Source organism: Castor canadensis, chromosome 5, assembly GCF_047511655.1.
Source record: "Castor canadensis chromosome 5, mCasCan1.hap1v2, whole genome shotgun sequence".
Lineage (NCBI taxonomy): Eukaryota > Metazoa > Chordata > Mammalia > Rodentia > Castoridae > Castor > Castor canadensis.
This window is the reverse complement of record NC_133390.1, coordinates 67,792,338-67,808,130: the sequence shown is the minus strand read 5'-3', so window position 1 is coordinate 67,808,130 and position 15,793 is coordinate 67,792,338. Positions and strand designations below refer to the sequence as shown.

The following is a 15,793-nucleotide window of genomic DNA, read 5'->3' as shown; positions in this document are numbered from 1 at the left end:
TTCATATTTCACTTTTTTTGGCAGTTCTGGGGGTTGAACTCAGGGCTTCATGCTTGCTAGGCAGGCGCTCTACCACTTGAGCCATTCCACCAGCCTTCTTCTCCACATTTCTATGATACAGATCACTAAGGGTTTTGTTGTTGTTGTTTTTGTTTGATTTGCAGTACTGGGGATTAAACCCAGAGCCTTGCACATGGCAGGCAAGCACTCTACAACTTGTACCACTTCAGCCATGCCCCCAGCCCTTTTTCTTTTTAAACTGATTTTTATTGGTGGACATTGATTGTACATAGTAAGGATTTTCATTATGAGATTTCTATAGGTGCTTACAATGTACTCTGATCATGTGCCCCTCCATTGCTCCCCTCCCCCTTTTCTCTTTCCCTTTCACCTCTCCAGTAGCCCCTCCTCTATTTTCATGAGCTTGTTTTTATTTTTCCCAACTTCTACAAATGAAAAAAAAAGTGATATTTATCTTTATGGGACTGGCATATTTCACCTGACATGATGATGTCTAGCTCCATCCATCTTCAAGCAAAAGACATGACTCATTCTTCTCAGTGGCTGAGTAAAACTACATTTTGTATTTATATACCACATTTTCTTTATCCATCCATATGCTTATGGGCACCTAGGCTGATTGCACAGTTTATCTATTATAAATAGACAAACAAATAGGGCATACAGATAGCTCTATTAATCAGATGACTATCATATTCTATGATATATCCAGAAGTGGTATGGCTAGATCATATGGGTGTTCTATTTTTAATTTTTGAGAAACTTCCATACTGATTTCCACAATGGATTCCACCAGCAGTGAATATGAGTTCCTTTTTCCTCACATCCTCACCAGCACTTGTTAGTTTTCTTGATTGTCAGCCATCCTGACTGGCATGAGGTGGAATCTTACTACAGCTTTGAGTTGCATTTCCCTGATGGCTAAGGATATTATACATGTTTTTCATGTACTATTAGCAATTTGTACTTCTTCATTTGAGAAGTGCCTGTTCAGTTCACTTGCCCATTTGCTAATTGGAATATTTGTTCTTTTGCTGTTTACTTTTTTGAGTTCTTCCTTTATATATTCTGTCAGATGAATGTTTGGCAGATGAATTTCCTGTCAGATGAATGTTTGGCAGAGATTTTCTCTTTTTCTATTGGCTGTCTCTTCACTCTGTTGATTGTTTCTTGCTTTTTTAACTTGATACAATCTTACTTGTCAGTTATTGCTATTATTTCTTGAGCTACTGGAGTCCTGTTTGGAAAGTTCTTGCCTATATCTGTATCTTGAAGCATTTCCCTGCCATTTTTCTCTAGTAGTTTCAAAGTTTCTGGTTTTACATTAAGGTATTTGATGCATTGCAAGTTGATTTTTATATATTGTGAGAGAAAGGGGTCTAGTTTCTGTCTTCTACATGTGGATATCTTCTTGTGTAAAGAATGTCATTAGAATTTTGATGTAGATTGCACTGAATTGGATATCACTTTTGGTACTATAGCTATTTTAACAATATTTATTTTGCCAATATATGAACATAGGAAATCTCTCCATCTTCTGGTGTCTTCTAAAATTTCTGTCTTCAGTGCTTTATAGTTTTCATCATAGAGGTCTGTAACTTAGTTCTGTTTGTGCCTAGGTATTTTGCGTTTTTTTGAGGCTATTGTAATTGGGATCACTTTCTTGACTTCTTTTTCAGTGACTTCATTGTTGGTGTATAGAAAAGCTACTGTTTTTCTATGTTAATTTTGTAAACTGCTACTCTTTTTTTTCCCCCCTTTATTGTTGTGCTGGTTGGAGGGTACATTGTGGCATTTAGAATGTGTCAACTACATCACACTTGAATTCACCCCTTCCACTGCTCCCCTTTATCCCCCCTCCCCAGATTCATGGAACAGTTTCAGCAGGTATCATTTTTGCATTTACATGCATGTATACACACTTTTTTGCACTGTATTCACCCTCCTACCCCCCTTTCTCCACCACCTCCCCCTACTCACTGGTGCCAACCCTCCCCGCTCCTTGGCAGGACCTGTTCTGCCCTCCTGTTCTCCAATTTTGCAGAAGAGAAAAGAAAAAAATATATGACATTTTTGCTAGTTTGACATAAAGATAGCTACACAGGGAGTTTCCTTGCGACATTTCCATGCATATATGTGTTATACCCCCAATTGGTGTAACCTGCTACTCAGCTGAAAGTGTGTGTAAAATCTAAGAGTCTTCTAGTGGAGTCTTTATGGTCTTTTAATTACAGGATTATATCATCTGCAAAGAGGGATAACTTGATTTCTTCCTTATCTATATGTATTTCTTTTACTTCTTTCTCTTGCCTTATTGCTCTGGCTAAGAAGTCAAGGACTATATTGAATAAGAAGGGAGAGAGTGGATACCCTTGTCTCATTCCTGATTTTAGAGGGAATGTTTCAGTTTTTCCCCATCCAGTATAATGTTGGCCATAGGTCTGTTGTATATAGTCTTTATTATTGCGAGGTATGAGACTCGTATTTTCAGTTTCTTCAGGGCTTTTTCATGAAAGAATGTTGGATTTTGTCAAAGGCTTTTTCTGCATATATTGAGATGATCATGTGACTTTTGTCCTTGTTTTCGCTTATATACCACATTTGCATATGTGGAACCACTTTTGCATTCCTGGAATCAATCCAACTTGATTGTGATATATGATCTTTATAACGTATTGTGGAATTTGTTTACAAGTATTTTATCTAGGATTTTTTTAATATCTATGTTCATCAGGGAAATTGACCTATAGTTTTCCTTTTTTTTTTTTAATCCTTTTCCAGTTTTGGTATCAAGGTAATGCTGGCTTCATAGGATGAGCTGGGAAGTGTTGCTTCCCTTTGTATTTTGTGGAAAAGTTTGAGGAGCACTGGAGAAAGTTCTTCTTCAAAGATCTGATAGAATGCCACAGCGAATCCATTTGGTTCTGGGCTTTTCTTTGTTGTTGTTGTTGTTTTTTTAATCATTCTTGTTTTCAATTTCATTGCTTGTCATTGACCTGTTTATTTGTATCTTCTTAGTTCAATGTTGGCAGGTCATATGTGTTTAGAAATTCATCCATTTCTTAAAGATTTTCCAATTTATTGAGTATAAATTTGTAAAATATTCCCTAATGATCTTCTGGATTTCAGTGTATCTGTTGAATGTCACTTTTTTCATCTCTAATTTTATTAATTTTGGTCTTCTCTTAGTTTCTTTTGGTTAGTTTGGCTAAGGGTTTCTCAATCTTATTTGTTCTTTCAAAGAATCAACTCTCAGTTTCATTGATTCATTGCATTTTTTTAGTTTCTATTTCATTAATTTCAGCTCTGTTCTTTATATTTCTTTCCTTGTACTTTTGGGATTAGCTTGTTCCTGATTTTCTAAGACCTTGAGGTGCATCATTTAGGTAATTTATTTGTGATTTCTCTGATTTTTTTAAGGTAGGAATTTAAACATGAAACTCCCTGTTAGAACCACTTTCATTGTATCCCATAGGTTCTGGCATGTTGCATTTAAATTTTTATTTGCTTCAGGAAATTTTTTATCCTTCCTAAATTTCTTTATGACCCACTGACTATTTAAAACTGTATGGTATAATCTTTGTGTGTGTATTTTCTGTAGTTTCTCTCACTGTTGATTTCTAGTTTTATTCCATTATGGCTTAATAAAATACAAAAAGTCATTTCAATAGTCTTATATTTGTTAAGACTTGCTTTATGTTTTAAAATATGACCTGTTTTAGAGAAAGTTCCATGAGTTTCTGGGAAGAATTCTGCAGCTGTTGGGTGGAATATTCTGTAGAAGTCTGTTAAGTCCACCTGTTCTAAAGTGCCATTTAATGCTCAAGTTTCTTTGTAGATTTTTTGCTGGATGATCTATCAATTTGTGAGAGTGGGGTATTGAATTATTCATTATTATTGTATTGAGCTCTATCAGAGCTTCTATGACCAGTAGTATTTGTTTAATTGGGTTACCAATGTCAGGGTGTACATGTTTACAATGATATATCCTTGTCTCTTTTGAATAATTTTGGATTATAGTCTACTTTGTTAAATATGAGTGAAGCTACTACTGCTTACTTTTGGGTTCCATTTGCTCAAAATATCTTTTCACTTTAACTTTGTGTTTATCTTTGCCATTGAGGTGTGTTTCTCGTAGGAAACAAACAATTGGGTCTTGTTTTTTTGATCCAGTCCACCAGTCTGTTTCTTCTCATTGAAAAACTGAGATCATCACTGAAAAGTATGCATCATTTTCTATTATTTTGTTGTTTTTTTTTTTAATAGTGTTTGGTTCTTTCCTAATCCTTAATTGCTTTTCTACTTTTCTGTGAGATTCATTCTTTCCCCTTTCCTCAAGGTTATGTTTATCTTTTTCTTCTGTTTGTGGGATTCCTTTAAGTATCTTCCACAGAGCTGGCTTAGAGGTCATGGATCCTCTAGTTTTTGTTATTATACAAGGTTTTAATTTCTTCTTTAATTATAAAGGATAGATTTGCTGGATATAGTCTAGGTTGGCAGCTATTTTCTTTCAGGGCTTGAAATACCTATCCCATGCTCTTCTGGCTTTTAGACTTTCTGGAGAGAAATCTGATGTTACTCTGATGGTTTTGCATTTATATGTGACTTGCCGTTTCTCTCTCACAACTTTCAATTTCTTTCCTTGTTGTGTATGCTTAATATTTTAAGTATAGTATAATGTGGAGATGTTCTTTTCCAACCTTGTCTGTTTGGTGTTATAAAAAACCTCCTGTACCTATACAACCTTCTCTTTCCCAAGATTTGGGAAATTTTTACTGTTATTTTGTTGGACTTTAGTTTATATCTCTTCTCCTTCTATGCCCATGATTCATAGATTTGGTCTTTTAAGGGTGTCCCAGAGGTCCTGTATGTTCTGTTCATACTTTATTTTTCTTTATTGTTGTCTAAATATTCTAATTCATCTACCTTATGTTTAAGCCCTGATATTCTTTTTTCACTTGATCCATTCTTTTTCTGGTGGGAGTGGTATGTGTGCTTAAACTCAGGATCCCAAATCCTCTACAATTTGAGCCATGCCCTCAGCCCTTTTTGCTGTCATTAATTTTTCAGATAAGGTCTCATGCTCCTACCTGGGGCTAGCTTTGGACTGAAATCCTAATACCTATACCTCCCACATAGCTGAGGTTTCAGACTTGTACTACTATGCTCAGCTTGTTTGTTGAGAAGAGATCTTGCTAATGCTAACTCTACTTTCTAGTTATACCATTCTATTGGTAAGGCTTTCAACTGAGTTTTTAATTTGATTTTTTGAGTTTTTTATTTCCAAAATTTCAATTTGATGTTTTTTCAGAATTTCTCTCTATTGAATCCCCTTTCATATGTTGCATTATATTTCTTATTCTGTTCAGCTGTTTATTTGCATTCTCTTTTAATTCATTTAGGTGCTTATTCATGTCTTCTTTGATTTCATTGATCTTTCTTTTAAATTCTTTGGGATTTCATCTGCTTCACTAACACTAGTGCTCATTATTGTTGCATGTTTGACTGTTGGAGGAGTCACACTGACTTATTTTTTCATATTTCTTGTGTTTCTGCATTGGGATTTGCATCACTGGGGCCAAGCCATTGCTTGGAGATTCAATGTCATATATTCCATCAGGTGAAGTACTCACAATGTTCAGGCAGGACTAGATTGTGGCAAGACTGAGGTACAGTTTCTCATCAGCATATTGGGGAGTGTAGCTCAGTAGAGAAACCTTTGCCCAACATGCTTCAGGCACTGGGCCTGATCCCCATCACTTCTCAAAGATAAGTAAACTAGCTTCATGTAGCTCACAATTGTTAGATAGGTCTATTGTGAAAGTATAGTGATAACTAACTAAAAATAATCATCACTACAACTCCAAAAACCCTAGAGAATAAGGGAGTCAGTTTAGTATTATGTGAATTTAGAATATACTAGTTAACAAGGAATGGAAAGAAAATGAGAGGAACAGTTGTAGTGAATACTAACAGAAACATAGAGACCTACAACTGGAAAGAGGAGAGGGGAAGTAAACAGGGCAGTGATGAGAAAGAAGGGAATAGACAGATAGAATCCAACTAAAGGTGAAGTGGGAAAGTGAAAAGAAGAGGGAAATATTAATAATAAAGTCCAGGAGACAGTCAGCCAAAAACAATGTCAATAAAGAATATTTGCAGAAGGAGAAATAGAGAATGAAAGAAAATAAGGGTTGGAGAAACCTGATCTACTGAAGACAGGGTGGTCACATCTGCAAGTCCCTGTCAGAAGTTGAGGGAGGGAGACTGGAAGCCCAGGCTGGGCCTTGTGGGAGAGACCATCTCAGAGACAGAGGAAAAAATAAAACTACATAAAAAAAAATAACAACAGCTACTAAAAAAGAAAAACAAGCAGGTCAAAAGAGATCTAAGAAATTAGATGTTGACTAGAGAAATGGTATAGGGAAGTATAAAAGCAAAAAAAGGGGGGGGAAATAAATTATATAAAAAGGATAAAAAATATAAAATTTTTAACTGATCAGAGTATTAAACTGATCTCTATAGAAAAACAATCTGTCAAAGAAAAGAGGAAATAAAAGGGGGAAAAATGTGGATTTTTTTGGTTTGTCTTTTGGTAGTACTGGGGTTTGAATCCAGGGCTTTGCACTTGCTAGGCAGATGCTCAACTATTTGAGCCACAGACCCATCACTTTTTATCTTTAGTTATTTTTCAGATAGGGTCTCCTGTTTTTTTTTTCCTGGAGCTGGTTTAGGACATAGATCTTCATATTTCCACCTCCTGAGTAATTGAGATTACAGCCACATGACCACACATGGCTACTCTTTGCTCAGGCTGATCTTTTTTTTTCTTCAGACTGGTCTTGAGTCATGGTCCTCTCTGTTGTCCACCTCTGTTGTAGCTGGGATTATGGGTATGGGCCACCATCCCTGGTCTGTACAGATGGGATTCCATAGTGTGGTCTCAGCACAAACCATTCAATGGCCTCTTTCCCTGGCCAACTCACAGCCTGCTTCTGGTGGGAAAGGTCTGTTAGTAGCATCTCCTGTGTGATGGGACTGCAGGTGTAGTGATCACACCTCAGGCTGATGGGTCTCAGCTGCACACCCCCATGCAGGCTCTATACTCCCAGTAGCTCTGTCCCCACAGGAAGGGCTCCCACTCCCCAGTAGGTCCCAGCCATTTGCCATGTGGAGCTTCCCTCTGACTAGCCAGCTCTCTGCCAGGTCGGCGGTATTAGACAAGCGTCCCAGTAGGCAATTCTGGGATCCCGTCCCAGGGCCTGTGCTAGTCATTACTCATTTCTGGTTATCACCCATTTCCAGGCACTGTGCCCACAGGATGCCATGTCCATTGGGAAAATAATACCAAGAAAATAAGCAAGTTCTAGTAAACCTAAGAAGAGTTAAGGCACCAATAAATAATTCTACAAATGAGTTAAGGCACCAATAAATAATTCTACAAATGAAAAAGCTGGACATGATCACAGATAAAGCAAATATTTAAAAGATTATAAAACACTACTATCAACTACCATGTACCAAAAAAAAATTAAAAAGTTAAAATGAAATCTCTAAACAGAATATAAACTGATGCAAAAAGTTATGTAAGCTGTAAAGAAATTTTAGTAGCTAAAAATTTTCCTATGATGAAAATATCATTTGAGTTTATATTTTCCAAACTGAAGGAATAGTTCATCACATTCCTTTAAACCTTTCCTCGAAAGAAAAGGAAAAAAAAGAACGCTCCCCTGTTCATTTCAGGAGACATGCCTGACACCAACCCTATACATAATCAAAATGAGAGAGAAAAACAGGAACACATTTCCCTAATGACTACAGAAGCAAAATCTTAATCTACTTCCTCCAGAAGCCTCAGCCCAGACCTACTGAAGTGGAAATGCTAGGGCATTAGCAAGCCCGCCCTGGTAATCTATGATCCTGAAGGTTGGATGGCCATTAAACTTTCTCACTGAATTTTAAACTAGATGAGAAAGGAGTTCAACATGACCCTTCTATTCATGGTGCCCTGATAACAAATATGAAAGGGACAGAATGGAGCCTATTACTACTATTAACACTGACAGTGATTCCCTAATACTAGAAATCTGTGTATCTCAGCACAGTGTCTCTAACAGTGACATGTTAGACCCATGGTCACTGCTGCCCAAGACAAAGTGAAATTTTGGGACTTAAGCATTTCTGCAGATGTCACACTGGAAAGTCTTGTCCAGGAAAAGATTATACCTTATGAATCTCAGCCAGCTCATAGTCCATCCTTGTTGTCTTCTTCAGAAGACCAACTTTGGTGGTAATGACTTTTGGTTTTGGAGGTTTGATTCTTGGTTGTGTCACAAAATCTGGGAGACAAGACTCTAGTTCAACTAATCCTGTGGGAAAGAAGTACATGATTTAGGATGCAGTTTACCATTTTTAGAGTACACTGTTAATTTTAGTAGCTGTTTGTCAAGTGACTTCATTGGAGTTGTTAGTAAGATATATGTCACATAAGAGATAAACTGAATTGTCCCCTGGAATGTAAGCACATTTGTGTATGTGCTGAGAGAATAAAATGAGAAAGATATTCTAAGACAAAAATATTGTCCGACAAAAAGGAATACATCCATAATAATATTCAACATAAAATGGATGATCCTTTGATCCGCTATGTCTGAATTTATCATATTCTTCTCTGGATATCACCAGCCAGAGCAGCAACTCCAATGATGTCATCTTGGTCATGTGATGCTTCAATTTGTGAACTGAAATTTACATGATTTAAATCATCATCTTGCTCTTCATAAAAGACATAGTCATCTCCATGAATTCAATCACCTGGTATCCATCTGTTGCCTCCTAGTTTTCTGACATTATTTTGAAAAGGGCTGATTTCATTATACACTTCTTGTTTGCTTCATAAAGCTGGTATAAAAGTTTTTCCTATTTCATTTTTGCCTAAGTTTGATCACTAATGACATTAAACAATTTAAATTTTTATTTATTTTGAGGTGGGTTCTTCCTTTGTTGCCCAGGCTGGCCCCAAACTCCTGGATTCAAGTGGTTCTCCTGCCTCAGCCTCCTGAGCAGTTGGAAACACAGGTGCATGCTGCCACACCCGGCTAGCATTTTTAAATGATTAGTAGATAACTGAATTTACATTTTGCTAAGTTAAATTCTATAGTAAATTCATTTATTCTTTGAGTCTTAGTAGTTTTATTGGTTTGTCTGAACTCATACTAATAAGTATATTAAACCTGTTCATTGGTGTTTCTTACAAATATTTTGTTGAATTTATACACTTAATCCATATGTCTAAGATAACTCTTAGGCTTGATTACTAATTATGTAAATTTTTACCTTCATAGGTGTTAAGGTAGTGGTTTTTCACTACAAAGTCCTCTGAGTTGTTGTCTGGGAAGCGGCCAAGGCGAGACAGAGGTCCGTAGACCTGTGATGCATAATCAGAGTAATCCCTGATGATATCTCTTCTCTCCAACTTCCCTTCTACATTCTTTACCTTCCCTTCAAGTCTTCTGATTGCTGAAATAAAACATACCTCTATGACTATCTCCAAAATATTGTTAGGAACTATAGATGCAGAATAGTAAAACAGTTCTAATTTTATTCATGGGGAAGCTACTGAACTGAATGAATTTCATGGTGACGAACTGAACCAGAATGGAACACTAAAAGCAGAGGTCAGCCATCTGTGTGGCTGAGAATGTCATGAGACAAGCAGGAGTGGCAGAAGCTGACTCAGCTAGAATCTCGACTGGTACTCATCAAAAATATTTTATAACTGCAGGCTTTTACAAGCCTTGGGCCAAGAAGAAATATTTCATGAAAGTTTGTTAAATGAACAAAACCAACTAAAAGTAAATGGAAAGTACATGTTCGGTGGAATGCTAGGGAAAGGGTTCTCCCAGGCATGGATAATTAACAGAGAAGAATACAGTTCTACCTTGGCTAACACCAGGAAAATCAGAAGATGCCCCAGCTTAGAGCTTCCAAGTTCTTTGCAGAGGGAAAGAACTCCACTGTGCATAGGAGAATTCGCCTATGGACTCATGCTTACCACCTCCACCTGCTCTGCTTTCCACTCTCCCCAGACAGCCCCACATGATGCACTCTCAATGGATGTGAACTCACATCACAGGACTTTGAAGTCACAGTGCGGGAGAGCCAGCCAGCCACTGCTGCTTGACAGGCATTGTTTATGTCTCACTCCCAGTGCTTGTGTGGGACTTAGTGTGTCAGAATTAAGTACAAATAGTTTGGATTTTATTACTTATCTATACAAGTTGGTCAAGTTTATCATTAGTGATATCAAACACTAAAAAAGTGTCAACAATATCTTAAAGGAATACCTTGCAGCTAGTTAAGTTAAAAGTTATTTTCTCACATCCAGAAAAAAATTAAAGGTTACAAGAAGATAAAAGAGGTTTTGTTTGGGAGTGGGGACCAGTGGGAGGGGGAAGGTGAATGGAGAGGTTAAAGGAGGGTGAACAGGGTTGAAGTACTTTATATACTTGCATGAAAATAGAACCATGAGACATGCTGAATTGTTCAAAGATGGAGGATAGAGGGATGAGGAAGAATGATGGAAGGGTGACTCTAACAAAGATACATTGTAAACACATATGGAAATGTCACAATGAATTCCCCCCATACAACTAATGTATGCTAATAAAAACATTAAAAAGTAAATCTGAAGAAAGAAAACAGTTAAAGGTTAAGTTCACTAAAAGTAAATTTTAATTGATAATTTAATTTTTGTAATCATTTTACTTTTGCTGGAAAATTAAGTTTCAAATGACTTTTTAAATGTGATGAAATTGCTATTGAGTGTGCATATGGATTGCTAATTTGTGTATGTATGTAGATGATACAAGTTTTTAACTTAGGAAATAAAGCTATAAAATTAAATTAAACATTAAAATTTTTAATTTTTAAGATAATTTTAACTTGAGTTTTTTATTTAGTCATTCTTAATCTAGTACTGCATAAAGATTAAGGTATATACTTCCTTCCTATGTATAAAGTGCAAATGTATATATACTACAAAAACATATATACAAAGGACCTGTGGTATTAAAATTTCTTGAAGAGGCATTTAGGAAAAAAATGTCTAAAATGTTACCACTGGGGGAAATATGGGGAAAAAAGGTGAACAATAGGCTTTCTACCCAGGGCCTTGACCTACGAATATGGAGAACCCAACGGAGCACACATGTGCACATATCCTAACGTCAATACTTGACTACCTGTTAGAACAGTCACTTGATTTTCTGAGAGAGGGATCTGATTTTCCTCCACTCTACCACCTTTGAATAATAACTCACTCTCATCCCTAACACAATTGTTATACCACCACCAAGACAGAAATACATCATAGCAGAATCAGGTTCGGTCAAAGACCCAAAGCAAAATCCCCTTTCCATTTCCTTCCTCATTCACACCACACCCTTACTTGACACGTGTCTGCGCTGGATTTGTGCCACTTTTGCTTCTTTTGCTTCCTGCAGTCTACACCACTTCGCATTCAAGCGTTTCAGATTCAGTTCCTTTTGATTCTCCTCTCGCCTCTTCAGCAGCTCCTTCAAAACTTCCAGGCGAATTTCCTGCAGTCTTCAAGTAGGTTACAGAGCATTAAGAAGTGTGTGGTATCTCAAACAGGGCATTCTAGTAGAGAACAGGGAACAGAGGCCACACAGGAGCTTCTGTGGGCATCAGGTTCATGTGATTTAAAAAGAGCCCTCACTCACAGAGGAGAGGTGGGGGGAGGCAACTCATTAGCACCTCTCTCCATAGCAGGACGGTGTATACATAGGTGTAGTTGCGGAGGGATGGTGAGCACATACCAGGCAGACAGGTAAAAGAAGGGCTCTCAAGGCAGACAGGCTTAGAGGCATGACAAGAGGTTTGTGGGCAGTGTAGGTAAAGCGGTAGGGGTTAAGTAATAGTGAACAGAAAAATGAGGGACTGGGGATGTGGTTCAATGGTAGAGTGTGTACGTGGTATGCACCAGGCCCTGGGTTAGATCCCCACACTGTGAGACAGAGAGAGAGAGAGAGAGAGAGAGAGAGAGAGAGACATGCTATCTTGAGGGTGAATATGAAAATGCCAGTGGCTAGTGCATAGTAGGTACCAGTAATTTCTTGTTCCCTTTTCTGTGTTCTCCCAGGGCTGCCCTGCTCACATGTGTACCATGTGCAGATAACTAATGGGAAACCTGTCCCTCCAGTCCAGATATTTCTGAAGTAGTTTCTGTCTCCTTGAATCAACTGATGCCTTGGACAATCTCAAAAACATCTACTTGTTTTGTTCCCCAAGAACTCTGCATCTTCCCTGCACTTCTTGCATCTGTCTCCTTGCTGATATTTCTGTCGTCTACCCTTAACCTGGACCCCCGATGCTGGTCTCTCTCCTTCCAATCTTTGTTCCACTGAGCTGTCAAAGTTTCCTTTCCTAAAACAGAGCTTTGAACAGTCTTACTCCTACTAAAAATTCAGGCATTGATTTAACTCATTCATCCAACATTTACTAGATGCCTACTGTGTGCGAGGCAGGAACAGTGAGGTACAGCCCCCCACAAGAAGCAGTGTGCTGGCAGGACTGGCACGTGAACCAGCACGTGCGGCACACCAGATAAACTCCAGCTGCAATGAAAAGGCCTCTGTGGGAGGAGAAAGGACAGTGTGGGAGGTGGCAAAGGCCTTCTAGGAGGTTATGCTGACTCAGCAGAGCACTGGGGATAAACAAGGAGTGGATGTGCCGTATCCACAGAGAGAAGGCAGGTCCAGCTGGATGTTCTTGTCAAGGCAATTAGAGAGATCATAACTGTGTCACACCAGTAGAGCGTCTCATGAAAGCACATGGTAGGGTGAGGCAGTATGACAAGTGAGTATGAGAGGTAGGTGCTTTTAAAAATGAGCCACGCACCAAAGTCACTTTCCAGGGACAGAAGCACTGGTTCGTGCCTACAATACCAGCCACTTGGGAAGAGAAGATCATGATTTGAAGCTAGCCTAGGCAAAAAGTTAGTGAGACTCCATCTCAACAAATAAGCTGAGCATGGTGATTCATGCCTGTACCCCCATCTATGTAAGAGATGTAGGTAGGAAGATTGTGGTCTGAGGGCTACCTTGGGCAAAAAAGGGCAAGACCCTGTCCAAAAAATAACCTACAGCAAAGAGGGTTGGGGGAGTAGCTCAATTGGTAGAGCACCTGCCTAGCAAGAATGAGACCCTAAGTTCAAACCCTAGTATAGCATAGCAAAAGAGAAAAAAAAAAAGTCACCTTCCTCTCTGGAGTGAGAAATAGTTATATGTCACATAATGAAGTGTTCATATATACCACAGTGTTCCCCTAAGATTATAAGGAGCTGAAAAATTCCTATTGCCAGTGACATCACAGCCCTCATAACATCATAGTACAACACATCATGTGTGAGTGGTGACACTGGTATAAACAGGTCTACTGTGCAGCCAGTCTGACAGAGGCACCGCTCTGATGCATAGCACTCAAGGATGATGATAAATGGCTGTGTTACCAGCTTATGTATTTACAACACTATACTTTCATTGCTATTTTAGAGTATACACCTTAAAAACAAAAAAAAAGTTAAGCTGGGCGCTGGTGGCTTATGTTGTAATCCGAGGTACTTGGGAGGGTGAGATCAGGAGGACTGTGGTTTCACCCTGGGCAAAAAGTTCATGAGAGCCCATTTCAACCAACAGTTGGATGCAGTGATATGCACCTATCATCCAAGTCACAGCAGAAAGCTTAAAATAGGAGTATGGTCCTGGCTGTCTGGACAAAAAGCAAGACCCCACCTCCAAAAGAACCAGAGAAAAAGTAGCTGGAGGTGTGGCTCAAGCTGTAGAGAACCTGCCTTACAAGCACAAAGCCCTGAACTCAAACTCCAGTACCACCAAAAAAAAAAAACCATTTACTGGAAAACAGTCTGCTGTGCATATCGAGAGCCACGCCGCTGATGTATACCAGCTGAGTTGTGTAAGTGCACTCTGTTATGTTCACACAACAACAAAATCACCTAACAACATACTTCTCAGAACATATCCATGCCATTAAGCAGCCTGTAACCATGCTAGTAGGTTCAGTTCTCAACTTCACCACTCTGTCCCAGTTTCTTCAATTGCAAAATGAAGATGACAGTAGCCACCTCAGAAAGTTGTTGTGAACATTAAATGAGTTACTACAGACAAGGTGCCTCAGAATCCTCTGGAGAGCTTGCTACAGCAGAGTGCTGGGCCCCACCCCCACTCAGCAGAGCTGCCATGGGGCCTAAGCGGAGGCATTTCTGACCAGTTCCCAGCCAATGCAGACGCTGCTGGCCTGAGGACCACACTGAAAGCCACTGGCAGGCAGTAAGCACTCTACAAGAGTTACTCGAGAAGTATCTGCATTCTCTTCATCATTGTCACCAACATTCTCAGTCACCTTCAACACTCAGAGGCCACCTTTCCCAAATCACACACCTCGATCCACACTGGGTTCCTCCAGCTCTCTAATACCTGGCCTGGGAGCCCTTCCTGGGAAAGGCAGGTCTGAAGGACTTCAGCCACATCCTCTGCCCACCTCCTGGCCCTCTTCCCCAGTAGACCATAAGGAGCTCTGCGGGAAATAGTTTCCTCTTTTTCCCTGTTTCCCCAGCTCACAGTGCAGAGGTCAGCATGCAGGAAGACTCAAAATATGTTTATTGACACCACGAACAACAGGTGTTGGCGAGGAGGCAGGGAAAAAGGAACACTCTTACACTGCCTGGTGGGAATGCAAATTAGTACAACCACTCTGGAAAAAAATTTGGAGGCTTCTTAAAAATCTAAACATAGACCTACCATTTGATCCAGCAATCCCACTCTTGGGGATATATCCAAAAGACTGTGACACAGGTTACTCCAGAGGCACCTGCACACCCATGTTTATTGCGGCACTATTCACAATAGCCAAGTTATGGAAACAGCCAAGATGCCCCACTACTGACAAATGGATCAAGAAAACAGTGGAATTTTATGCAGCCATGAAGAAGAACAAAATGTTATCATTTGCAAGTAAATGGATGGAACTGGAGAACATCATTCTGAGTGAGGTTAGCTTAGCCCAAAAGACCAAAAATCATATGTTCTCCCTCATATGTGGACATTAGATCACGGGCAAACACAACAAGGGGACTGGACTTTGATCACATGATAAAGTGACAGCACACTTGGGAGGTATGAGGATAGGTAAGACACCCAAAAAACTAGATAGCATTTGTTGCCCTCAATGCAGAGAAACTAAAGCAGATACTTTAAAGCAACAGAGGCCAATAGGAGAAGGGAACCAGGAACTAGAGAAAAGATTAGTTTGAGAAGAATTAATTTAGAAGGTAACACACATGCACAGGAAAGCAATGCAAGTCAACTCCCTGTATAGCTATCCTTATCTCAACTAGCAAAAACCCTTGTTCCTTCCTATTATTGCTTATACTCTCTCTTCAACAAAATTAGACATAAGAGCAAAATAGTTTCTGCCTGGTAGCGAGGGGGTAGAAAGGAGAGGGAGGGGGCAGGGAGGTAAGGGAGGGGGCAGGAGGAAGGGGGGAGAAATGACCCAAACATTGTATGCACATATGAATAAAAGAAAATAAATAAATAAAAATAAAAAGGTTATCACTCCTTTAAAAAAATATATATGTTTATTGAAATTGTCTTCAGTTTAACAAATATACGCCCTTTCTCCAGTGACACCTTCAACTGGCCAGATACATTCTTAATGTCTTCAGTGCCTT

The 15,793-nt window shown here is 39.0% G+C and overlaps 1 protein-coding gene across 3 annotated transcripts in view; it reads right to left on the bottom strand.

Annotated features, from left to right (window-relative positions):
- Cfap91 (cilia and flagella associated protein 91) overlaps positions 1-15,793 on the bottom strand; it is an 81,879-nt gene that overhangs the window by 36,513 nt on the left and 29,573 nt on the right. For all 3 annotated transcript variants that reach the window (XM_074073232.1, XM_074073231.1, XM_020176525.2), the window contains exons 8-10: positions 11,471-11,628; positions 9,358-9,540; positions 8,248-8,390 (exon numbers count right to left, since the gene is read on the bottom strand). In XM_074073232.1, coding sequence (XP_073929333.1) covers positions 8,248-8,390; positions 9,358-9,540; positions 11,471-11,628 — 484 coding nt within the window. The remainder of the gene's footprint in view (positions 1-8,247; positions 8,391-9,357; positions 9,541-11,470; positions 11,629-15,793) is intronic.